Source organism: Crocodylus porosus, unplaced genomic scaffold (assembly GCF_001723895.1).
Source record: "Crocodylus porosus isolate Cpor-Errol unplaced genomic scaffold, CroPor_comp1, whole genome shotgun sequence".
NCBI classification, from domain to species: domain Eukaryota; kingdom Metazoa; phylum Chordata; order Crocodylia; family Crocodylidae; genus Crocodylus; species Crocodylus porosus.
This window is the reverse complement of record NW_017728934.1, coordinates 4,018,761-4,044,940: the sequence shown is the minus strand read 5'-3', so window position 1 is coordinate 4,044,940 and position 26,180 is coordinate 4,018,761. Positions and strand designations below refer to the sequence as shown.

The 26,180-nt window shown below is 52.5% G+C and overlaps 1 protein-coding gene across 1 annotated transcript in view; it reads left to right on the top strand.

The window, feature by feature from the left end:
• Positions 1-26,180, top strand: part of CACNA1S (calcium voltage-gated channel subunit alpha1 S) — a 94,234-nt gene that overhangs the window by 34,725 nt on the left and 33,329 nt on the right. The window contains exons 3-25 of the mRNA XM_019546348.1: positions 2,269-2,408; positions 3,859-3,992; positions 4,709-4,861; positions 5,310-5,515; positions 7,048-7,151; positions 8,672-8,820; positions 10,648-10,729; positions 11,963-12,123; positions 13,432-13,657; positions 14,595-14,802; positions 15,003-15,123; positions 16,951-17,065; positions 17,172-17,265; positions 17,974-18,043; positions 19,046-19,178; positions 19,494-19,623; positions 20,493-20,552; positions 21,529-21,635; positions 22,559-22,646; positions 23,007-23,114; positions 24,245-24,297; positions 25,430-25,576; positions 25,888-26,089. Coding sequence (XP_019401893.1) covers positions 2,269-2,408; positions 3,859-3,992; positions 4,709-4,861; positions 5,310-5,515; positions 7,048-7,151; positions 8,672-8,820; positions 10,648-10,729; positions 11,963-12,123; positions 13,432-13,657; positions 14,595-14,802; positions 15,003-15,123; positions 16,951-17,065; positions 17,172-17,265; positions 17,974-18,043; positions 19,046-19,178; positions 19,494-19,623; positions 20,493-20,552; positions 21,529-21,635; positions 22,559-22,646; positions 23,007-23,114; positions 24,245-24,297; positions 25,430-25,576; positions 25,888-26,089 — 2,991 coding nt within the window. The remainder of the gene's footprint in view (positions 1-2,268; positions 2,409-3,858; positions 3,993-4,708; positions 4,862-5,309; positions 5,516-7,047; positions 7,152-8,671; positions 8,821-10,647; positions 10,730-11,962; positions 12,124-13,431; positions 13,658-14,594; positions 14,803-15,002; positions 15,124-16,950; positions 17,066-17,171; positions 17,266-17,973; positions 18,044-19,045; positions 19,179-19,493; positions 19,624-20,492; positions 20,553-21,528; positions 21,636-22,558; positions 22,647-23,006; positions 23,115-24,244; positions 24,298-25,429; positions 25,577-25,887; positions 26,090-26,180) is intronic.

The following is a 26,180-nucleotide window of genomic DNA, read 5'->3' as shown; positions in this document are numbered from 1 at the left end:
GAGAAACAATGGCCAGAAGCTACTGGAGAATAGGTTCAGGTTAGAGATTAGGAGGCAATATTTCACTGTTAGGGTGGCTAGGATCTGGAACCAACTTCCCAGGGAAGTGGTCCTCGCTCCTACCATGGAGTTGGACCAACACCTGTCTGGGGTCATGTGATCCCAGAGTGTGCTCCAACCAGGTGGAGGGGTTAGACTAGATGCTCTATTCAGGTCCCTTCTGACCCCAAACTACTATGAAACTATATCACACACAAGACAAAATGCATAAACCCCCTAGTATGCTGCTGCCTGTGATAGTGTGTGGGTAGCAGTGGGGGATGCCAGAGAGCTATCTCTCCCTGAAGCACCAAAGGGGCATTCTCTGGGGTTGATTTTAATGGAGATCATCAGGTTTTTCTGACTATTGACCCAAGTCTCAATATTCCAACTAACAGAGACAAACCTTTTTTGGCAGGTGTGCCACAAATTAAGCCTGCACCTTCCCCAAGTGCCACTTGGGTCCGTTTCCCCTGTCTGATCTGTTGCTCTGCTTTCTGCTCCCAGGCCTGCATTCCCTGCCCATTTGCTGCTTTGCTTCCTGCCCTGCCTGCTTCTGTGCTGCCTGTCTCCTCCCCATCTGTTGTGTGCCGCACACAGGGGCTGCTCATGCCACTAGTGGCACCCATGCTGCAGGTTGACCACCCCGACCTAGAACATTTTTGAATTTTGGGAAGCAATCAGATGTAATTTCACTTCACTGAGTGACAGAAAAAGCAGTGCCATCCACCTGAGTGCAGTCTCACTTTACCCAGATGGTTGTTGCTGAGAACTTAAATGCTGTGTCTCCAGCCCCCTACACACACACACACACACACACACACACACACACACACACACACACACACACCCCCCTTTGGAAAGAGATGGTCCCTGCCTAGGAAAACTCACTGGACAAAACAGATGAAGGACAGAAGGAAAAGGGGAATGACTTGACCCAGTAAGTCAGTAAGTCCTGGGTCGTCCCACTCCCAGGCCTGTGCTCAGTGTTGGCAGCTCTTGCAATTTCCCTGTGACTGCCAGGATACTAGGTGCTTCTCTTAAAGGGTCCTGGCAATGGCCAGATTGTGCCAGGAACCAGCTGGCTCATTGCTGAGTGACCTGCTCACGCCAGCACAAGAAAGAAAAGTCCTGCCTTAGTGGAAAGGCCATGGTTGTGAAGGGAGACAAAGGCTGCATGTGAGCAGAGCAAGAGGCTGGGGCAGCCACCTAGGAGCTGGCTGCAGAAGGAAAGCCCTGGAGCAGCAGAGTGCCTAAGAGGCAGACAGGAAAGATCTGGCACTTGATGCTGCAGGAGAGCCTGTATGGGGCCTGCAGGCGGAGGATGGGAATGGGGTAGCTCCAAGGGGCTGAGCTAGGGTCTGCTGGAGCTGTTGTTCTATTTTAGGGCTCTCCAACTTTTATTGGCCTTACAGGCTGGGTCTGGCTTTTTATGGGCTGCATGATCCTTCAGTGGCAGGGCGATGACTTAGTACAGCTGCTGGAGCCACTGCTCTGGTGTGGCTCCAGAAACCAAGGGATGAATGCTGCCACCACTCCTCACCCCCCTTTTCCTACTGTGGATTAGCATCCCCAGCAACAACCAAAGACCTTCAATTCTGTGGTGGGGAGGGCATGAATGGTGGCAGCATTCAACCTTTGGGCTCCAGAGCCATGGAGGCCTCAATCTAGCCTCTCACAAGCCACATGCAGCCCACAGATCACCACCTGCACAGCCGTGTTTTAGCTTATAATCATTAAAACCATTGTTGCAAGGCATACATGGAATATGGGTTTCTAATAATGCCATCCACTCACTGATTTAATCATGAGTGTGTCCTTGGGGACTTTTCAAGAGCCAAAACTGAAGAAACCAACCTGTGGAGCATCTCAGCTAGGTCCTGGTGTATCCCAGCACCTGCAGCCAAGCTACACTGAGGGCCTGGGTCTCACATTCATGAAAAGCAGTGGACTTTACAGTAGCAAGCCACATACTGAAAGAGTGGAGCTGAAACAGGGAGCTTTTTTCAAAGGAGGATCAAGTTGGGACTGCTGTACTTTCCATCTCAGCCACAGGGCCTTGTGAATCAAAGGTTTTCCCCCAACAGACCCAGGCTCTTTGCTGAATGACAGGCTGAGGTGGGTCCCAGGGCTGGCTGTGCTGCTCTCCAGGTGGCATGGCCCAATGGGGACACTGGTTGGTTACCTCTTCGCTAACAGTCTTTCCCTTTTTCCCCTGGTGTCTTGCAGGAGAAGATCGAATATGTCTTCCTGATCATCTTTACCATTGAAGCCATGCTTAAGATCATTGCTTATGGGTTTTTGTTCCACACGGATGCCTACCTTCGGAGTGGCTGGAACGTGCTGGACTTCGCCATCGTCTCCTTGGGGTAACGCAGGGAGCTGGTTAAGACTGTTTTGCCTAGGGCTGGAAGAGGGTCCATGGAAGTGACAGTATCAAAATGCAGGTTTGATCCAAAGCTCATTGAAGTCAACTGGTATCTTTTTAATGACTTCCCGGGGCTTTGGGTCACACCTGTAACAGTTTTCACACACAGTTGATTCAGGCCTTTAGCTATATGACACCCTCAGACTAGCCTGATTTCCTGGGATCATTGACAGCCCTCCCTTTTAAGTCATATAACATCCACACGCCCTGCACACAGACAGCCCTCTATAGGACTTAAGTAGCAATTAGGCTCGTGATCTCAGGGTCCTCAGTGGTTTGGCAGGGCAGGTGGTTGAGAGGAGCCTTAGGACCTGTCACCCCACCCCCTCCCAAAATCCAGGGAGTTTATACCGTTTCCCCAGTGGAGAAAAACATTTTGCATGAGAGCTTGATAGCTTTGGGCTGGTCCCTCATGGGTATCACTGAATTGGTCCCTGTCAGGGGTATAAACAGGAGAGAAGCAGTCAGGGCTCGACCCTAGAGGCTCACAACCAGGGGATCAGAAACAGACAAGATCACAGAAACAAGGTCCCAGCTAGAGTCGGGGGATCAGGGGTTGGCAGTCTGTAAGGGACCAAGACCTGGAGAGTTATCCAGCTGGAACCACGAGCCAGGGGGGCAGGGCACAGGGGCCAGGCACAGGAGGCAGCAGGGTTGCCAATTGGAGTCCCAAGCCAAGAGGGGCTGGGGCAGACAGCTGTATGGAGCCAGGACATGGGCAATTGCCAAGCTAACCCACAAACCAGGAGCAAACTATCAGGAGACAGGGTCCAGGTGGAGTCAGGAGCCTGCAAGGAGCAAAGGGGTCTGCTGGTGTCACAGGTGGGAACCAGGAGCTAACAGGCAGATATGAGGAGCAAGGTTGAACCCAGGGAACAGGAGGCTAGGACCAACAGCCAGGTCCTAGGACCACACAGGTAGGACCAAGTAACAAGGCATGAGAAGGCCAAGACTAGGCAGAGGCATGAATAGTGCTGGGCTCTGACAGAGCTGCTGCTTATAAGCAGGGAGCCATGCCCATGCAGGTAAACTGGGGCCAGCCAGGGGTAGTTAAGCTACTAGTAGCAAGGCCCAGATAGGTAACCAGAGCTAGCTGAGGGAATTTAGCTTGCCTGACTCCTAGCAGCCCCTTCCTAACAAGAAGCCCAGAACAGGACAAATGCCCTTCTGAGATGCTGTCTGTGGGCAGGGCTCAGAGAGACTTGTCTGTTGTCCATACAGTATGGCACTGCCTTTTCTTGCTTGGATGCTTGACTTTTGCATCCCTTGTGCTTCTCTTCCTTTACTTTTTTCCCTGTCCTTCACTCTCCTTCCCTCTCCCTACCTCCTCCTCTTTTCTCTTCTCTTCCCCTGTCCCAAATGCCTTTCCCCTTCTTCTTCATTTCCCCCAGGCTCTTCACCGTGACACTGGAGCAGATCAGCGTGATGCAAGGTGCACCTCCGAGTGGGAAGGGCGGCTTTGACGTCAAGGCCCTGAGAGCCTTCCGGGTGCTCAGACCTCTGCGCCTGGTGTCAGGAGTGCCAAGTGGGTGACAGCTGCCTTTCTAATGCAAGGGGGAAGCTGGGAAGGGGGGTCCTGTGTGAGGCATGGAGGGGGTTCCCATGGGAGCATGGCAGGAGGTCCAGTTGAGCAGCAAAGCCTAAATGGTCCCTGCTGTGCCAGTCCCTCTCAAGCCTCCCAGAGCACCATGGCTCAGCAGGCCACAGACTTAACCCACCTGGACACAGCATGCCTCAGGGCCCAGGCTGTAATGGCTGAATATTGGCACTGTCCAGTGGCCTCTCTGAAATGGAGGTCTTCACTCTGGGCAGGTATTCCCCACTCTCCTGGTTCATACAACCTCAATCAAGAAACCAAGCACAGAATGAGCTGTGGGAGCCTCCTGTGCCCTGTGGGGCCAGGTGAGGTGGCTGATCCAGATGTACCTGCTTGGTAGGAGGGAAGGGATTTCAGTCCCCAGGGCTTTCCTTGCCACTTGTGGTACTGCCTCCCACCCATCAGTATGAAATGTTCTGGGGAGGAAGAAGGCTCTGATAGAGTTGAGAGAGGAGTATGATCTCTCTCTCTGCCCCTGATTTTCCACATGAACTTGGGCAAGCCCTGTCTTCTCCCTTGCCATGTGCAGCAATAGATGAGCAGCTGAACGTGTATGTGAGACACTGCCTGGGCAACAATGCTGATCAGGAAGGGGGGATAAGGGTGGGGGTATGTGTGGAGATCTCACCTGCTTTTTGCTGCAGGCCTGCAGGTGGTCCTGAACTCCATCATCAAGGCCATGGTGCCCCTGCTGCACATCGCACTGCTGGTTCTCTTCATGATCATCATATATGCCATTGTTGGGCAGGAGCTGTTCAAGGGCAAGATGCACAAGACCTGCTACTACACTGGGACTGGTATGGGACATAGTGATCCACCATTGCTGGAGGGGGGCAATAGAGATGGTAAATGGGGCAGAGCCATTCAGAGGGCCCCTAAGGGGTGTCTGGAATAAAGCTACTGTTTTAGGAAGAAATCCAGCCCTGTCATCACTGGTCCTGCAAGCAGCAGAATACAGCATGCCGGGGACATGTTTGAATGTGGCAATATGTATGACATGGTGCAAGGTGTGGCTTTGATGGCATGATAGGGAGGAGAATATTAGGTACGGCTAGGGGTTGGGTATGAGGACCACTGTGCCTGTATAGATATGAGGTATCATGGCAGTGTGTATGATCTTAAGGCATGGCGCTAAGGCATGGTGGGGGTTAGCTGTAAGTTATTGTGGGAGACATATCACTGTAAGACATGACAGGGGCTGTGTGGTTGTCTTTTGCTCACCCAGGCTTCTGTGTGCTTCCTCAGATATCATTGCCACAGTGGGGTCAGAAAAGCCAGCCCCATGTACCAGTACCGGGCATGGGCGTCATTGCACCCTCAATGGCACGGATTGCAGAGGCGGGTGGCCAGGGCCCAACAATGGCATCACCCACTTCGATAACTTTGGGTTCGCCATGCTGACAGTGTACCAGTGCATCACCATGGAGGGATGGACTGAAGTCCTCTACTGGGTAGGTGTGGGCTCAGGCCTAACTTCCTGCATACTGAAAAGATGTTGGTGAGCTGTTTGAACCTGCAATACAAGAACATGGTTAAGGAGTTTGGCTGGACCTGCTTCTGAGAGGCTGAAAAGCCTGGAGCCCCTCTGATGTTAAGCTAGTCCAGATTATAGCCACGGGCACACTAGGTGAGGAACCCCTGGGGACAGGCCTACTTGTGGCCTGGAAGCTTCTGGGTGGGGATATGCATCAGCAGCATGACCCCCATCCTCCTGCTCCTAACTGTATGAACCACACCTGTAAATCCAGAAGCCACTTCAAATGTGACATCTCTTGAGACCCATGTCCCCTGTGTAACCTGGGTCAGGTCACTCAGGGCCAGCTTCTGTTCTACCTTTTAGTCACTAAAGAGGCATACCAGGAAACAGCAACAACTTGCAGAGTCAAAATCAGGGAGGCACATGTAAAAAATGAGCTGCACCCACTGAAGGAAGTTACAGACACCAACCAGCTGTTCTATAAGCATGTTGTCCAGAAAAAAAAGACTAAGTAAGCACTTGGTCCGCTGTTAAATAGCCGTGGGGAACTCTTAACAGAAGATGCAAGAAGGCAGAGCTGTTCAACAGCCACTTTAGCTCTATTGTCACAAAAATATTAAGCTTCAACAAGACAGCTAAAAAAGAGTATTTGGGTAAAGAAGGGGACAAACTGAGGGTTGAGGTAATGAGACGTTAGTCAGAGAGCTGTTGATCAGTCTGAATGTACTTAAGTCAGCAGGCCCTGATGAACTTCATCCCAGGGTACAAAGGAACAGGATCTCAGAGCCCTTGGCAATAATGTTTATTTACCAAGTCATGGGACACAGGTGAGATACCAAAGAACTGGAAAAGGGTCAACATGGTGATCCATTTTTAAAAAAAGACAAAATAGAGCAACTGGGAATTATAGGCTGGTTAGCCTGACCTCAATACCTGGGGAGTTACTGGAGCATATTGTAAGGAAATCCATTTGCGAGCACCTGGAGGAGGAAAGGCATATTGTGAGCATGGATTGCTAAGAACAAATCATGCCAAATAAATATGACCTCTTTCTTCAACAAAATAACTAGTTGGATGGGTGAAGAGAATGCAGTGAATATGATGTATCTGGAGTTTAGGGAGGCTTTTGACAAAGTCCCACATGATGTTCTTATAAACAAATTACGGGACTGTGGGCTAGACAAAACTTCTACAAGATGGATAGACAACTAGCTCAATACTAGCTGTGATTAAATTTAAGTAATTATAAATGGATCCATGTCAGAATGGTAGGAGGTTTTGAGTGGAGGGCCACAGGGGCCTGTCCTGGCCTGGCGCTGTTCACACTTTGGGACCTGTCTCCACATACGCTCTTCGTAGGCCGACTGGAACTGGCCCCAGTCTCTTGGTGCCTCATTTCTCTGTTTGGAAGGATTCTGAAGTTCTTAGCTCCAGGGTCGCCCAAGTCCTTAACACATTTTCGTTCTCCCTGTGGATGGAAACTTTATCACCCTCTTTCCTGCTCAGGTGAATGACGCCATTGGAAATGAATGGCCCTGGATCTATTTTGTCAGCCTCATCCTGCTGGGCTCCTTCTTTATTCTCAACCTGGTGCTGGGTGTTCTCAGTGGGTAAGTGATGGGAGAATACACTGGCCTGCTCTTGCTGTGTCTGTGGCCCAGAAAGCAAGTGCAGGAGAGTCTCCCTGGAGAGTGTATATATGCTAAAGTGTTTTGAGGAGGGGTGGAAAATTGGGGACATGGTCCTTAATGATTTCTGGGATATAACAGGAGGGCCTGAGAAATTTTCCTTTCCTTTTCCCTTCCCTTTCTTTCCTGGTATCAGGGTGTGTCAGGCCTTTCAGGCTGGAGGACTTTTGGGATGACTCAGGAGCGTACATTATGGGTTCTCGCAGCCCTTCACTGGAAGGGCAGGACTGGTAGATGTTTAACAAAGAAAGATTTTCTCCCAGGTGTTAAGCAGCAGTTAACAAAAATGTACATTGAGCAGCAAGGGAAATGGAGCTCCCTGTGAGCCTTTGAGAGCAGCAGGGGCTGATCGAGGTCTCTGCCCGGGTTAGCCCCTGCTGTTGCCACATGCACAGAGTCCCACTTTCCTTGCTTGTGGGCAGCAAGGCTGAGGAACTGCCTGGGACCACCCCCTGCAGGGACAGGAGTTGCTCCACATCGGACCCCATTGGTGCTTGCAGGGGGCACCCTCACCTTTGCTGCCTCACCTGGGCTGTTCTGGAATCCTGCTGGGCACTGGGGCCTTAACGGGCACACGGGCAGTCCAGTGCTAGCAAGTGACTCTCCCGTGCCAGGCCACCCATGGGCCCTTTAAAGGACCCTGCACTCAGGCACACACCTGAAACATCTCCAGTCCATGTGGGGCAAAGGGCAGTGATCAGGGTGGCAGGGAGCAGCCCTAGTTGAGTGGTAAGGTTTCTGCCCCCACCCCTGCAGTCAGCCCACCGAAGTTGCCCTGTACCATTACCACCTGGCAGTGACGGGGACAAGGCTGCTGGCAAGTGGCTGCTTGCTGCTGGCTGGGCTGTCAGGGAAATAGATGTTCTCCCTCCTCCCTCTCACTTGGAGTGGGGGAGAGAGACCAGAGCACTGTGGGATAGTGGAGGGTCTAAATAATGTGCCAGACATTCATATTGACCCATGGTAGATACCTGCCACAAAGACATTCTACATATCATGAGTAACATCTCTGAAGCAAGTTTTCTATTTTTGTGGTTGATTCACCATTTTATCACATGACATGACTGTCTGGCATGTTACTACTTACTGCAAGATTAATGTGCTAATTACACAATCAATGTAATAATTGCCAGGGACCGAAGGATAACAGGGCAATGTCAGGTTATATTGTTATCAGGTCAATCTCTCTCCTATGCTGTGTCATGTAGCAATAACAAAGATAAAAGATGGAACTGATCCATTTTCAGTGTGCCCTTTCATTGAGTTAAAGAAGTCGCTCCTGTCACAGCAGTTGCTGTCTGTTATCCTCCATGAAGACCAGTGAGTAGAGTGGGACATGGCACATACTTGTCAAGCCTGTTCCATGAGCATGGTCTCAATCGCATCTTCCTGTTCAGGCCCCTCTCTGCTCCTCTCACACCTGCCCTTGGGTTTTGTTTCAGCGAGTTTACCAAGGAGCGAGAAAAGGCGAAATCACGGGGCACGTTCCAGAAGCTGCGGGAGAAGCAGCAGCTGGAGGAGGATCTGAAGGGCTACATGGACTGGATCACGCATGCTGAAGTCATGGACAGTGTTCGGACCAGAGGAGAAGGTACTGTCCCCCTGGGCAAAGTCAGCCAGGAAGGCACAGGCCTGAGTCTCCATTAGCCTCTAGATAGTGGTTTAATGTTCTACCAGAGGGCATGTGAGTGTTTGGGGGGAATGCTCCCATTCTTCCCACCACTGAAGGAGGAAGCCCCTTCTTTGACACTGCCCAGATTCAAAAGTCAGAAGCTGCTCAGGACCTGCAGGAGATGAGGGTGTTTGGAAAGAAATCACAGTCTTGTGGCTGCAGGCAGACCAGGGCCCCAGAGGTTCTGCCACTGATTCGCTGTGTGACCTCAGGCAAGTCACGTCCTTTCTCTGGGCTTCAGTTTTCTTGCGTGTAATATGGATATAATGCTGCTTGGGGCTGAATAAATTCATGGGTATGAAGGGCTTTTAGAGCTTCTGATGGGATAGGGAAAGAAAAGGAAACAGGCACTGGCAAACTCCCCTTCCCTATCACTTCCCTGTGCGCCCTGGGGAGCTGCTTGTGCTTGTATTTCCTTGGATCGTCTGGATCATCATTTGTTTTGTGGGACATCTGACACACCTGGCGAGCTATGTGGCGGGCCAGTAGGGGGCGCTCCTGCGTTGAGCCGCCCAGCTCCCTGCGCCCAACCACCTTCCCGGCTTCCAGTGCCTCCCTGGGGGCGCCTCGCGTCCAGCTGACCCCCTTCCTAGAGCACCCTTGCTAGCCTGGGGGTAACGTAAGCTGCCACCACCCTGAGAAGGGACTCTCTCAGCCTGTGTCCTCGGGGAAACACAGGCCTAATAGTCCTATGGGTACTCGACCCGGCACAGGCACTTGGGGCGCTTCCCCAAGTCGGGGGCCAGAAAGGAAAGTCCCTTTTAGTCCATAGACCTAAGGGGCGTCTTAGGCATAATTTAGACCCACCCCTCAATAAGTCTCCCACACCGGTCACAAAGGAGAACTTTATTGATTACAGGGGTAGGGTGAAAATAGGGTACAAGATAGAGCAATATCATGGAAATCCTAAAGAGGAAACAGTGTGGCTGAGGTAGCCTTTTGATCACGCATCTGAGTTACTGCCAGCTAGATATCGAACCAGATCTCGAGTAGCTTACTCACTAGCATCTTGCAAAGGCTGGTGAAGCTTCCCTTCGGAGGCAGGCGGCTTCTAGCTCATGAGTTTGGGGGAGAGAGCCAGTTTCAGATGGGAAAGCTCCTCGGTGTCCCCCGCATGGCTGCTGCCCCCTCCTCCCGGGCAGCCCTAACTTACGTAGCCCCCGTGCCCTCATTCACCTGGTCCGGTGGGGGCCAGCACCTGTTGGCTGTTGGCCAACCAATCTGAAAGACATCACCGGTTGCTGGGCAGACTCCAGCCCCCCAGGCAGAAGCCCCTCACCCAGGTGGCTGATGCCAGTCCTGTAGGCAGAGGGAGCAGGTGTCCCCCGTCCCTCAGGAATGTAGCCCGCTCAGGTTACCTAAAGAGAGAGGGTAAAGGTGTGTCTCCTCTGCTGGGCCCATCCTCATCAAATTGTCACAGCACAGAGATTTTGGGTAGAAACAAAGGTGGCTCCCTGCCACAACCTATATACACAATGGTAACAGTTCTGAACTCTGCTGCTGGTGTCCTACTCTGCACAATGGTTACATAACTTGTCTTTCCTCTCAGTTGGTTTGGTTGCACATTATTGTGCCAAAGACTCCTTCCCAGACTCAACTGTGCCTCTCGGGGAGTTCTCCAAAGGGATCCCGTTGCCAGTGTGCTCCTTAGATCGTTCTCCTTCCCGATGGCTCAAGGTTGGGAACCCATTGCAGGTGTGCTCATGGGCTTCTTCCCCCAACTGAAGATTTCTTTGTATTTCACAGGAATGCTGCCATTAGATGAAGGCAGCTCAGAGACGGAGAGCCTGTATGAAATTGAGGGCATGAACAAGTGGATTCTTTTCTTGTAAGTACATACTTGGCAACCCCCTGAAAGCATACAGGCTCCAGGCAGACAGCCCTGGACTCCCCTGCTCTTAGAAGTCCTATCGTGACAGCCAGTGCTTGCATGTGAAGAGGAGAAGGGGCATGCATGTTCAGTGGAGCCCTCACAGTGGTAGTTTTGCCATATTTGTTAAAAGGCTAGCCCAGGTGAAATCCTACCCATCCTTGGGGACTGCACCTCAAATTCCTCTGCACCACACTTCCATGCCAATGCTTTGGGAATGAATCAATGGTGTCAAGAAAGAAAAGGCTGTTTCCATTGTTGAACAGGTGGTGACCAAAAGGATCATGAACAAAATCCTAACAGGAGGCTACACAGGCAATCTGCCATACAGAAGGTGATTCACCTCCTGGACAGCACTCTGGGTGCAGAGGCAGGACTACTGGGTTTTGCTGCCTTGACCTGCTAAAGGCTGTGGATGGACATAATTTGTAATGGCTTTAAAAGGCACGAGAGATCACACAGTAGCTGCTGTGATCTAATGTCTACACGCTCCTCTAATGCTGCAAAGGAGCTAAATCACTGCTCGTTTAGTCTGCAGTGAAACAAGGCTGAAGTTGCAATGTTTTTGCTACATTATGCACTAGAGAAGCATGCAGGCATGCAGCTGACCCTGATCAAACCCAGTACGATTGTTCCGCCTGTCTACTCCCTTAGTTCTCCCATCTGTTAAATGGGGACGATGCAGCCTTCCTACAGCTATTAAGAAGATACACTTGGCCATGAATCAGAGACCCCAGTCTGTACCATGACCCTACAACCCAGTGGGGGATCTGACCTGATGCTGGTAAAGCTCCCATTTTGGCTGACAAGCTCTAGAGAAGAGCAGGACCCCATCCCTGTGTGGGTGACAGGGCCTTTCCCCTGTGTCAACAGGAGCATAAGAACTGCCATGTACTGGGTCAGCCTGTAGGTCTATCTTGCCCAGACTCCTGTGGGAGAGAACAGAGTATGACCAGGGATTTCCCTGCATTGCTTTCCCACTTGCAGAATCCAACATTTGAGGGCTAGGGAGTTTTAATTCAGAGCCTATACCCCTAACTCCCATGCTCAACAGCTACTGCTGCCCCTTTCCTCCAAGAATCTGGCCAATCCCTTTTTGTGGATTGGTGCATTGGGACAGCTCTGCCCTCTGTGGCAGGATAGGGCTGGTTAGGGCACACAAACATGACCTTTTTTGGCCCCTCTCTCTAGTCGGCACTGGAGGCGCTGGAACCGCCTGTTCCGCAGGAAGTGCCGCGAGGTGGTGAAGTCCAAGTTCTTCTATTGGTTGGTGATCCTCCTTGTCGCCCTCAACACCCTGTCAATAGCCTCTGAGCACCACATGCAGCCAGACTGGCTGACCCACGTGCAAGGTGAGCAGGGGAGCCTGGTGTTGTGGGGGGGTTTCCCAAGGACACAGAGGTCACATACATGTGGCCACACTCATACACGCATACATTGCCTGCATGTGCACACATACAGATCCTTGCATATTCACACACATGCATACATTCTCACATACACATGCACAAGAACACACACCTATGGACTGGCCTGGAAAGGACCACTTTGGTCATTGGATCCAGTTTCCTGCAATTGTACACAACCACATAGTGGATGTTCAGTGCCAAAGGGGCTGCAAGACAATGCCTTGCAGCCCTCCCCATATCCCACAAGTCAGAGCATACCCCCAGCATCTTACAGCAGGGATGTCAAACCTACAACCCATGGGACAGCTCCAACCCACAGAACCCCATAATCCAGCCCACAGTGCTGGCCCATTGACCCACATGCTGCACTGGACTGGTCCTGCGTACAGTGCTCAGCATGTGCGCTGCCCATAGTGCTCACTAGGGCCAGTCCCAGGCTGTAGTGCTGTGTGTGCTGGACCAGGCCATGGGCCTGATCCAGCCTGTTGAATGGCCCCATGATGCTTGTTCAGCCTGCGGGGTCAGATGAGTTTGACACTCCAGTTTTACAGTAAGGCAGGAGCTTTAGTACACAAAACACAGGCCTCAGAAAATTCCTTGTACCGCAGGAAGAGAGCCAGAGTAAGAGGGGATCCCCACATCCATGGGGCTCTGCAGGAGCAGGGAAGATGTTAGGTAGGACATACCCAGACCAGCCTGAGAAGTGGACCATGCTCCATGCTACAAAAGAAGACAGACACCCTTCAGTGGTTCCTGCCCATCTGGCCTCACCCAGTTCCTTCCTGACCCAAAATCTGGCCATTGGCTTGACCTTGCACATGCTGGGAACACCCTCCAGCCAGGCACCTGAGTGAATATGCATCCATACACATCCATATACATGTGTACATGCCTGTACACACACATACTTGTGCGCGCAAACACATATGTATGAACACACACACATTATATGCCTTCATGTTGTTTCCAACAGGCCCTCTATTTTCACCTTCCACATTAGCTCATTCTCCTGCACCCTTTCTCTTATGCCCCAGCCACACATGGTACTTTGGGGAAGAGGCTGCTAAAGCTGCTTAGGGCATTAAGATGGGCAGGGAAGCATGAGACTGCCAGGGCTGTCCTCCACCTCTTTGCTGTGCTGCACCCACCTGGAGCCAGCAGGGAGTACAATGAGGGACTCGAGCATTTTCATGAGCACTTGCTGGTCTCCTGCTCCTGGCCAGAACATTAACCTTCTGGTTGACAATGCAGATAATGCCAACCGGGTGTTGCTGTCACTATTTGCGGCTGAGATGTTGCTGAAGATGTACGCCTTGGGCCTGCGCCAATACTTCATGTCCCTCTTCAACCGCTTCGACTGCTTCGTGGTGTGTGCTGGCATCCTGGAGACCATCCTGGTGGAGATCCGCCTCATGTCACCTCTGGGCATCTCTGTCTTGCGGTGCATCCGCCTGCTGAGGATCTTCAAGATAACCAAGTAAGGGCAGGGCCCTGAGGTGCAATGTAGAGCTCAGGTGACCTGCTTGAACAGGGAGATGGAGCCAGTTTTACCCCATGGAGACCTCAAGTATCCCCAGAGCTATGAGGGCTGAAAGCTGAGCCGGGGGAAATTGATGGGATCTCAGTCCATCTAGCTGTGCTGTTAGGGTCTGGGCAGCTAGTTTCTGGTCTTGGCTCTGAGAGGGGAGGAAGAAACACAGCAGAGTAGGATGCATGGGATAAGGTGCAGTTCATCCTGTAGTTGAATCATCTCCAAGTCCTGTGCTCAGGATGTTTGATGGCAAGAACAAAAATTGGGGAAGCTGAGAATTTGTGGAGGGAGTTCACCAGGCTCCATGAATCCATTTAGGGAGAGAGTTATCTGCCCCCCATTGTCATAGTGATAAAGGGCAGTACTTTGGTTCTCATTTTACAGGGGAAGGAAACTGAGACACAGGGAGATTGAGTGACTTGCCCGAGGTCAAACAGGGAGTGGGCAAAGGGCCTAAAAAATAAATGGTAAGCAGTGAGCCCTAGAGGACTGAGCTTGGAGTGGGACACAGGATAGCCCGGGCTTGCTACTTTCCCCACAGTACTTCAGTTACCCCACCTGGAAAATGGAAATTGTGGTGCTGACCTTCTTGTGAACTGCTCGGATCTGGTGGTAGACAGTGCTCTGGTGCATTATCATCACCACCTGGGTTCCTCCTGCCACTTTCACCCCAGCCCCAGCCCCAGCCCCAGCCCCAGGGCTGAGGGACTTGGCGAGGCCCTCCCCTGGCACAAGCCAATAGAGTGTCTCTGTCAAACAGAGCAATGCTCTGGTTAGTCTTTAAGGTGCCAACCTGCCCCACCCTCTGCAGCACGATTCCCAGCAGTGCCGCTTGCAGCAGGCAGACAAGAGACAGGGGTGTATATGTACTTCCTCTCTGTAGGTACTGGACTTCTCTGAGCAACCTGGTGGCATCCCTGCTGAACTCAATCCGCTCCATTGCTTCCCTCCTCCTCCTCCTCTTCCTCTTCATTGTCATCTTCTCCCTCCTGGGGATGCAGCTCTTTGGAGGGAAGTACGACTTTGAGGACATGGAAGTTCGACGCAGCACTTTCGACAACTTCCCCCAGGCCCTCATCAGCGTCTTCCAGGTAGGAGGCAGAGGGAGCCGGACACCTCCCAGCAGCCAAGCTATTACTCAGAGGGACCTTGGGCGTCATGTTTCTATTCTGGACTCTAGAAGTCAATGTGTCTGGGGCAGGGAAGAGGGATCAGGACTCCTGGGTCCTACCCTGTTTTCTGGCATGCCCACCCTGTTCTCTCACTCACACCATCTCTTGCCCTCTCCCAGGTCCTGACAGGAGAAGACTGGAATTCCATCATGTACAATGGGATCATGGCCTATGGAGGGCCTTCCTTCCCTGGCATGCTGGTCTGCATTTACTTCATCATCCTCTTTGTCTGTGGGAACTGTATCCTCTTCTAGGAGCTGGGCGTTGTCTGGCTACCCATGCTACCGGGGCTAATAGGCCTGGGTTGCAGCTTTGGTCTATGAAGAGACAGCCATGGAACTACCTCAACCAGTGGTGGCCAACCTTTATGGCAGGTGTGCCATGAGCCAAACCCTGCCCCTTCCCCGAGTGCTGCTCTGATCCCCACTCCACAGTTATACCAGATATAGAATTCGTGCTCTGGGGCACTGGAAATGGGATGGGACAATCCATCCCATCTTCCAGGTTGTTCATGACTTCTGAGGAGAGGCTGAGGGAACTGGGCTTATTTAGGCTGGAGAAGAGATGACTGAGGAGGGATTTAATAGCAGCCTTCAACTACCTGAAGAGGGGGTCCGAAGAGGACGGAGCTGGACTGTTCTCAGTGGCGGCAGATGGCAGTACAAGGGGCAATGGTCTCAAGGTCCAGCAAGGGAAGTTTAGGTTAGATATTAGGAAAAACCTTCTCACTTGGATTGTAGTAAAGCAGTGCAACCGGTTACCCAGAGAGGCTGTGGTATCTCCATCCTTGGAGGTTTTTAAGACTGGGGTAGACAAAGCCTTGGCTGGGATGATCTAGTTGGGGATGGTCCTGCTTTGAGTAGGGGGCTGGCCTAGATGACTTCCTGAGATCGCTTCCAGCCTGAATTTTCTGTTTCTATGATTCTGTGAAAGGAGGCAGGGGGGGCTTGAGCCTCTGGCAGTGCAGAGCAGTGGGGCAGGAGGCTCCTGTGAGAGGTGTCACAGCCAAGAGCCAGGTTAACCCTTCCCTGTCCCCACAACTGCCATAGTTTTATATGGCAATTGAGGATAGAAAGCCCTGAATTCAGCAGCTGCTGTAGGGCCAGGGAGGGGGTGACCTGGCTCTTAAAGGTGATGTCTCACACCTCCTCTCACAGTAGCATCCTGCCTCTGCTCAGCTGGAGGCTTAAGCCTCCCACACCCCCCAGCTCCCTTTACTGAGCACACAGGGCTCACATGCACACTTGTGGCACGCTTGCCAGAGGTTGGTCACCCCTGACCTAAACCCTCAGGGCCAAACTGGGGGGAAGTGAGTGTTGTTCAGGGACTTGCAGATTGCCTGCTGTATCAGAAAGCCACGCAGGAGGTGCTGTTGTTCTCCACAGTATCAACCATTGAGCACTGCTGGGAGTAGGACTCTGAACTAGTTTCATAGTTTCTAGGGTCGGAAGGGACCTGAGCAGATCATCGAGTCCGACCCCTGCCATGGCAGGAAAGAGTACTGGGGTCAAACGACCCCAGCAAGGTGTACATCTAGCCTCCTCTTAAAGAGCCCCAGGGTAGGAGCCAGCACCGCTTCTCTTGGGCCAAGGCTCTGATCAGCAGAAAGGACAGAAAGTAGGGTGGGTCGGTTCCTTGCCCAATAGTGTGACTTTTATGTTGGAATCATCTGGGGGCTTGGGACACATGGAGAAGGCCTGCATGGCTGGTTAGGGGCAGGTTCAATGCAGGAGCCCCAGGAAGGGGAGAAAACCAGAAGTGCAGGGTGGGGGCTTCTGAAACACAGAAAACTATCAGCTTGGGCAAGTCTGTTGGTCCCTGGGTTCAGATCACATTGTGGAGGGTGGTGGTTGTTCATGTGTGACAGACAGGAGGTGGCTGGCATGAATGCGAAAGGAGTCTCTGCCAAGCCTGCGGCTCTGGCCAGCTTGCTGAATGCCCTGCTTAAAACCATCGACCAGCTGCCCCATGCCTGGCCTGGATGATGCAGTCACGGGAAGGTCCCACAGCTGTAGCACCCTGCGTGTTAGCAGTCCCATGAGCTTCCTTAGCCCATTCCCTACTGAGATATCCTGCTCAATGTCTTTCTGGCAATTGCGGTGGACAATCTGGCTGAGGCTGAGAGCCTGACCTCTGCCCAGAAGGCCAAGGCGGAGGAGAGGAAGCGGAGGAAAATGTCCAGGTCAGTGCTGTCCCAAAAAGCAGGAGTGACTGGGGCCTGGTGCTGCCAGGCAGCAAGAGCTGAGGGCCCTGACCGTGTCACCTCTCCTTTTTGGTTCTCCTGTCAGAGGTTACCCAGGGAAATCTGAGGAGGAGAAGCAACTACTGGCCAAGAAGTTGGAACAGAAAGCCAAAGGGGAAGGAATCCCTACCACAGCCAAGGTCAGTGCCACCACCCTGCTGGACTGGCCAGGGACAGGGGGTGCTGCTGAGGTCTGGATCCCACCTGCAAGTGCACACATCATCTCACGCTTCCAGTCAGTGTGTTAAATCCTGGCTGATGAGTGAACGCCCTGAGGCTTAGGCTCCGGCTGCATCCAGACTTTTGAGCCTTTGTGGCTCACCTGAATGGTCCCAGCCCCTGGATTCTGCAAGCAGTAGCTCGGGGCAGGCTCCCCTGAGGATCCTGATGCCTTCTTCCTCCTCCCCAAGTGCACCCTTCCCCTGGCTGTGATGGCTTTCCTGGCCCCAGCGTGCAGCTGGCCTGGCCATATGATAGTCCCAGGAGGCTTGCAGGGGGGACCACTTCCTTTTGGGAGGGGCAGTATTTTCTGATTATTTGCCCAGCTGTGCAGGGAGGGGATATAGTTGGGCATGGACAACCCCCGCTTTGCTCACAGGCTGATGGGAAAGGAACTGATGTGTTCATACCACCCTGAGCTTCAGCACAGGCATTGCCAGAGGCTCATAGTTAGACATCTGCTCTGAACGTCAGTCAGGTCTGGAACGCTCCTCTGATGCAAGTAACTGCTTCCTCCACCCCAGCCCAGGACATAGGGAAGGCAGGGGGTAGGCAGAGCTACAGATCCTTGGCTTGTGACTCAGGGTTTCCCAGGGTTTCCACTACTCACCTTTCTATGTCATTTTCAGCTAAAAGTAGATGAGTTTGAGTCAAACGTCAATGAGATCAAAGACCCTTACCCCTCTGCTGACTTCCCAGGTAAGGCTCTGGCCCTTGGATCCTGCTGGAGGGACAGAGAGAGACAGGGGTGGGGAAAGGCCTGGTGTAGCTTTGAGAAGAGAAGTGCCAATGATTGGCTCTGATCACAAGCTCCTGGGCGGGCAGCTGGGTTTGTGGCTTATGGCAGTGGTCAGCGACGTTTTCTGGCTGGCCAGAATGACCCAGCTCAGGTCTGAGATGGGCTGGCACTTGAACTCAGCTGCCACTGCCGCTTCTCCCCACTGCCTGAATCCACTGCAGGTGAAGTCCCCTACTCCCAGGAGCTGCCAAATGCCACCAAAGCCCCCTGGCTCCCAAGGCAGGGTCCAATGCCTCTGTGGTCTGGATCCAGCCCACAGGCCCAGAGCTGGAGGAGATGCTGTGCAGTCCTTAGCAGCTCTTTTGTGTGCTCATGTGAAGTGGGATCAGGACCTTATGGCTCTCTCTGCACAGCAGACTGTTGTGCCCTTGCCTTCGTCACTGCTTTGCTTGTGGACTTGCTCCCCTGGGGTCTGACAAGTCTTAAAAAACTGAAACAAAGGATGAATTCTAGGCCTAGTATCAGCGATCAGGACTCTGCATTTAAAGCAGTGGGGTCTGCGGGCTGAATTCAGTGTGGTGAGGTCTGAGGTTTTCCTCTTGGATCTGCCCCATGGATCTGCAGTGGCAAAGAGTGGAAAGTCCAGAAAGGTAGGGAGCTGAGAGGGGAGTGGCATGTCCTCACCCCAACTAAGGAGGTCACACTGCTGTCTGGCATAAAAGGAGACGTGACCAGAGGCCAGGTTTCAGATCCCTGCATGAAGAAACAGAGCCGTTGTGCTGACTCGCCAAGTTTAGACCAGTTCGGGAATACATGTGACTAGATCCTCTTTAATGGTGGACCTCTTTTCTGAAAGCTTAGTGTCAGGAAAGCACTTTCTCTGGCAGCCAGCAAAGGGAAGGACCCCACCCTGAAGACAGGTACAGGTTGACTGTTTTTTTCTCTTTCTGGCCACCCCACAGGCGACGATGAGGAAGATGAACCTGAAATCCCCCTGAGCCCTCGGCCGCGCCCCCTGGCAGAGCTGCAGCTTAAGGAGAAAGCTGTGCCCATGCCTGAAGCTAGTGCCTTCTTTATCTTCAGCCCCACCAACAAGTAAGAGCAGCTTCTGCCTGTCTACCTGCAAGGACAGCCTTCCAGCAGGGGTGGGGTGGCCAGTGGTGCCTCCAGCACCAGCCTTCCCAGCCATGGGAAGGCACGTATGGAGAAAGGGACCCAAAAGCTATTGCAGCTGCTCACTAGAAGGTCCTGGGATAGTTCATCCAGCAGTCCTACTTCCTACCGTACTCCAGGGCACATCTTTCATAGGGGACCCCTTCTTGTACAGCCATGGCTGGGAGCCCCCCTCATCTTGACATTGCCCCGTGTCCACCAGGAGCAGGCTCTCACCCCGTTGCTTCCCTGCCACAGGTTCCGAATTCTGTGCCACAGGATTGTCAACGCCACCTGGTTCACCAACTTTATCCTCCTCTTCATTCTGCTCAGCAGCATCTCACTGGCGGCCGAGGATCCCATTCGGGCTGAGTCCTTCCGAAACCAGGTGACCCCGCATGGGGGCCCAGCCAGGGAAAGCACCCAGAGCTGCCTGAAAAATGCAGCCCCAGATTCACTGCTGCGAGGAAGCCTCTTTGCTTCTGCCCTGGGAGATTTTGGAGAGGGGGCTGGACATCTAGATGCTATTGCTGCCCTTAGAGGAGAGGGTTGTGCTGTGCAGAGAAGGGAATTCTGGCTGCCTCCAGGAGCAGGATCTTTTTAGCTCTTTTTCATTTTAGAGAAGCTCCTACCAAGCTGTTGTCTTGTCCCTAAACAGAGGTGGGCATAGAGGGCAGGAGCTGGGACTCTGGGCTTTCAGAGGAGAGTCTGGTTAGAGCTTAAAGCATGAGTCTCCTTTTTCATTCCACTTCTTACACCACCAAATTATCTGACTTGGAACAAGTTTTCCCATCTGTCAGGTGCCACCAGGAAGGACATTTCACCCACACACTCCTGATCTGCAAGCCCCAAATTCTGGAAACATAACAATGAAGCCACTTAAGAGCAGTGTTTGCCAGTGAGAAGGATGGAGAGAGAGAGTGGGAGAGGGATTTTAGGCAGGCAGCACTGCTCTGAAGTGTCTCCTGTCTCAGGAGCGAGTGCAGGGCATGCTACAGAGCAGCAGTCCTGGGCTGGGCACATGGTGGTGTAGATGTGTCCCCCCATGCCGCAAGCATGGGGCACATTATGCATTAGAACATAAGATGCCTAAGATGTGTAGATCTTCAAGGTGATTGGTATGAGGGTCCCCAGTGGGGACATTTTGGCCATGATCTGTATAGTCGGGTGCAGTCTGATTTCCTGGGTGTCCCCAAGACCTCTTTTCTCTCCTATCACCACTCTCTTACCAGGTTTCTGTATACTTTTTTCCTGCAGATTCTCGGATATTTTGACATTGGATTCACCTCTGTGTTTACTGTTGAAATAGTCTTGAAGGTGGGTCACACACTAGCTGCTGTCTTTACCAGAGATGGTCCTGAGTGGGGCAGAGGAGCGGGTGCCAGAAGAGAAAGGGCACCACCAGTATCTCACGTGTTTTATCCCTCGTGCTAGCATATGAGCAGGACTCGGGAGCGGCACAGGCTGTAATGAATGCAGATCCTTTATTGAGGCTGTGAACACAGACACATCCTGTGGGTCTCTCTTGTCCTCTACCTGCCAGGCTCTGCCACCATGTGGGGGCTTCCTAAATCCCACATGAGACTGAATCCTTGTGGCTGCTTTGTGACCCTTGTGTAGCATGAGCTTGGTGCATCTCAGCCCTGATGCTAATGCATCAAGGTTCATGTCACAAAACCACAATCACACCCACCTCCTTTTGGGCAGCCTCAGCAGTTCCATAAGGATGTGGGGAATAAACTTCCTCGAGAGTGGAGCTAAGCAAATATTTAGGGATGAACCTTTTTATGTAAAAAGTGCAGATCCAGCCATGCCAGATTGATTTGTAACTTGCTCTTGGCTTCACCAAACTGTTTCCATGTCTCCCTCTCCCTCTCCAAAGAGGAAAAGTCAAAATGTTCTGATTTTTAAGCCCAACTGGTAAAATTTCTTTCATTTTAAAAGAAATTAGAGGGTCCCACAATGAAGTGCTTCATCTGACCCCAAACAAACAGGGGTTTTCTTTTGATTGTCAGCTTTATCACGGATCTGAAAGCAGATCATTTGGGGTTGATGCAAAATTCATTTTTAATCCACATGACTTTCCCCTGCTGTGGGGGTGGCTGAGACAGGAGTTGAGGGTCCCTGGCCTGGTGCATTGTGAAATGCTTTGTGTGATCTGCTTACCTGGTGGCTATAGAGAGGATTTATGACCTCAGGGATAAAAGCTGAACTCTTTTCGGAGTCACTAAAGGAAAACATGAGCAGAGGGTATGTGTCCCCATCCCCTTACCTCTCCTCTGCTCCCTTTCAGATGACCGCGTACGGAGCGTTCCTCCACAAGGGATCCTTCTGCCGGAACTCCTTCAACATCCTGGATCTGCTGGTGGTGGCCGTCTCCCTCATCTCCATGGGGATACAGTAAGCATCTGCCATAGCAACCAGTCTGCCAGTCTAGCAAGGGATGGCACTACCTGCAGCTCTGCCATCTATGATGTAGCTCAAATTATGGGTCCATTTAGCCTAGTATCTTCCATCTGGCAGGGACTGATCCCTGATTCTGCAGCCGATAGAGGTGTCCTTTGCAAGATGAAGTAAGGAGTGTAATTTCCTTCTAGTCCTGGTGTCAACCCCCTGAAGCATGGGTGCTAGCAAATGACCCTTGCTGTAGCATTCACAGAGTTCACTGCAATAAAATTATCTGGCTGCACTATTGAGAGGGGGAAATAAGCAGCCTCTGAGAACAGAGGTGGGAGAGAGTAGCCCATGCGTTGTATAGACAAGGATCCTGCAGCAAGCACCCAAAAAAGCTGAGCTTGCCTTTTCCCACTTCCCTGGGTTTCTTCAGGGCTCCTCAGTCCCACTCCTCCCTGTGCACTGATGGGTAGGATTCACCCTTGTGAAGTCAGGATCTTGGTCCAGTTTTGCCTCAGCACAGCATGTGCCTTTTCCCTTCATCTGTAAAACAGAGCAAGTAGCTGCTGCTTGCACCACCAAGGGGCAGAGTGGCAAAGTTCATGTAACGCTGGGGAGTGCTCTGAGGTCCATCCATGTCAGGATGGACTGTCCCAGGGGATCTCTGTCCACTGAGATGGATGGCTGTTCCCCCTTAGTGCACACCACAGCTGGCCCTGGCCTGCAATTTTGCTCTCCCTGTCAGCCTGCTCCTGGTCCCCTTGCAGGAAACCCCAGCATGTGATCCTGCCCCTGAAATGCATTGTGCCTCCAGTAGTGTGACAGGAGCTACATGATGAAGCCCTGAAGGCAGGGAGGGGACCAGCTGATTTTTCTGCCTGTGCCACCAGCTGAATAACCCCTCTCTTCTCCTTGCCTGCTGACTCCAGGTCCAGCACCATTTCTGTGGTGAAAATTTTGAGGGTACTGAGAGTCCTGCGGCCACTGCGAGCGATTAACAGAGCAAAGGGGCTGAAGGTAAAAGCAAAGCTGGGGGAAAGGCTCTTTGGATACACATAGCTGCCAGGCATGGTCACATGGCAGTGACACTTGGACTAAGAATGACAGTACATGAAGGGTAGACCTTGAGATCTGGAAATGAAACCCATGGAGCCAGGATCCTGCCTGTGCTTCCTAGGGGTGTGGGTTACCCAGTTTGACTCTCACTTGAGTGTTTTTCTGAGTGTCTGGGAAGGGGAAGGTAGTCTGATGCTTGGTACACACCTTGTGGCTGGTACATGCTAGGTACATGCTTGCGGCTGGTCCACGGGGCTAGTCCCACATGGGTTGCGATGCTGCAGGCACAGTCCGTCTATGATTTGTCCTCTCTTGCTGTAGCACGTGGTCCAGTGCGTGTTCGTGGCCATCAAAACCATTGGCAACATTGTGATAGTCACCACCTTGCTGCAGTTCATGTTTGCCTGCATTGGGGTGCAGCTTTTCAAGGTGAGAACCCCTCCTGCCTAGAGCATAGGTGTGCTCCTCAGCCCAGCTCCCCATCCCAGGAGATCTGCAATTATCCTTGACCAGGGAAGCTCCAGGTTGGGACTCTCATTCCTGATTCTTAAGAGAGAGCATTCTCCAACCCTGAGAAAGAAAAGCAGGCCAAGGTCTGAGCTGGCTCCCTCCTCCCACCAGACCCTCTCAGGGGAAACCTTAGAGCCACAGCACACTGCAGTCAGAACAGGGCTGCTTCCTCTATTGCTCTGTCTGGAAAAGGCAGTTGTATGCAGGGGCTCTTCCCAGCCATGACACTGAGCAGCTGGGTGCCCATGGGCCAGTCCCTTCCCCTACAGTAGTCCCGTCTCCCAAGCAAGGTCAGTGCTGCTGACACTCCTTTGTACAGAGCTCTGGATTATTTAGATGGAAAGTGGTAACTCTCCCTGCAGCAGGAGACCCAGCTTGCATGCCTGAGCAGCTTCCTAGAGGGTGTCATTGTCACTGGGAGCTAAGGAAGTGCAGGTGCAACATGGCCAGGGTCATAAACTGAGCTTGCGAAGGTCCCACCTGGGATGAGGAGAGACTGTGCAGTCCAGCAGGATGATGAATGATGCCCTGCCACATAACCCTGGCAGCCAAGCAGGACTGTTGTCTGTTAAAGCCTCTTGTTATTTTTTATCCTCCATTGTTTTTTTTCCCCTTCTTTGGCCTGTGCATGAGACAAATTTGGCAGGTCTTAGCTCATGTATCAGACAAAAGACACACTGAGGCCTGGCGCCCTCTGGCCCTGATGCTGCCAGGCTCATATGTGCATGGACCACAGAGGCCAACTTCTTCCATATGGTCCCAGTAGATCAGGACTGGGCATGATGGCAGGACTCTGTGAGACGTGCAGTGCAGTCACCAGTGGCATAAGCAGAAGCTCTTGTTCCCAGGGCTATTAATCTGGCCCCTGAAAATACCCAGTCAGATCCAGAGGCATAACTACCAGGGTCTGCACCAGCAGCAGTGGGGCCTGGGCTGTCAGAGGTGGTGGCTGCCATACTCACGCCCCCTCTACAGGACGCCCCAGTTGTCTGCTCCTCACTGTGCTACCGGTAATATTGCTTTGTCTTGTGCTGTCTGGTTAACCGCAGGGGAAGTTTAACAGCTGTACAGACCCGTCGAAGATAACCGAGAGAGAATGCAGGTAGGCACGTCACGCCCTCTTGTCCCTGTACACACCACACAGCCAGAGCACCCTCTGGCATGAAGCACATTGCATGGCAGGGGGCAGGGAGGGAGCACTCACATGGTGGGGCCCCTGCCAGCTTGTGCCCAGGATCCTGAGCCCAGAAAGCTGCCCCAGTACATGGCATACCCCACCATGCAGGGCACTTTGCTCTAGGACATGGTCGGTTGTGGTCCTGCATGCCATATCAGGCACACAGGGCGGCACAGGGCCTGATCCTGGCTGGGTAGTGGCAGAGTGGGGTCCCCAGAGCCCAATCCTGGCTAGATGGGATAAAGCCCCAAGCTATCTCTGCCCCACTGGGCAGGGGCAGCTTGGGGCCTGATTCAGTCCATGGAGCAGACCCACACCCTTCACCTACATGGTGGGGCCAAAAGTGTGAGCTCCACTGCTCTAGGTTATGGGCAGCAGAGGCCAGTGATGAACATCCTCAGGCAAGATGGAGTCTGGCTCTTAAACCACAAGGAGGATAGTCCAGCAGAGCCTATACTGCTGTGGATCTGGGCTGTCTTCTGTCTTGCTGCTAGCCAGGCTGTCCGGGAGAGGCAGAAAGCAGGCCCAGCTGGTTTGTCCTGGCAGTGCTGCAGCGGGGCTGGACTGCCCTGTACATCGTCTCCAGCCCTTGTGCTAATGAACAGGACTGGGGAAAACAAATATGTTGACTCACTCCACAAAGGTCTGGTTACCCGGGATCTGTGTGACATGGAGCTGTGCAGGGCGGCTGGGCTGGTCTTGTCTGAGGGATGTGGAGCTGGGCTCTCTCTCCCTCCTGGTGCATGTGTTGGGATTCCCAGCGTGACCTTAACTTGCACACTGTGATAAGATATAGGATACAGTGCTCAGAGCAGGGAGACCTCAGTGTGTGTGTATGTGTGCATACATGTGAGCTGGAGTTATATGGATAGTTTTTTAGCTTACTTACTCCCATTCACCTATGTCCAAATCAAGAGTGATTCCAGGGGCCTGGTTTGACTCTGCTCACCCATGGGTCCCTCAGCCACAGCCAATCTGAAATCAAAAGGCCATTACCTAGGTAGGGTGAGAAGGTAGGCAGGTCCCCCACCTCAGTATGTGCCCTCTCCCCTTGCAGAGGGTATTTCATCACGTATGTGGATGGTGACCCCACGCAGATTCAGCTGCAGGAGCGTGTGTGGCAGCACAATGACTTCCACTTCGACAATGTCCTTTCGGCCATGATGTCCCTCTTCACAGTCTCGACCTTCGAGGGCTGGCCACAGTGAGTCTGGCTGGTGTAAGGGTGGCATGGGGGCCTGGGATGAGTATCACTCTGCATGGAGGAGATTTGCAGGCCTCTCTGGCATTGCCTCTCCTCTTGGTAATGCCAAAAGTAGGAGTGAGGGGCACAAAGAGGTCTCCATCTTAGGAAGCATGGTAGTGCTCCCAAGGGGCCGAGGGGGAGTTGCTGGCTGGAACGTCCTGCCTGCCCTGTGCCAGCTGGACCACAGCCCCCCAGAGGTCTTTGTGTCTATTATAGAAGAAGGGTTGTGTCATCAACCACCCTGTTAAGCTCTCTGTTGACCCCCACAGGCTGCTGTACAAGGCCATCGACACTCACACTGAGGACATGGGCCCCATCTATAACTACCGGGTGGAGATGGCCATCTTCTTCATCATCTACATCATCCTTATTGCCTTCTTCATGATGAACATCTTTGTGGGCTTTGTCATTGTCACCTTCCAGGAGCAGGGTGAGAGCGAGTACAAGAACTGCGAGCTGGACAAGAACCAGGTACAGGGACATCTGGGTTCTGGTGTGGGAGTGGGGCATGCTAACTGGGCCAGAGTCAGGGGCAGGGGGCACTTGTGTTCTGGGGGTGGGG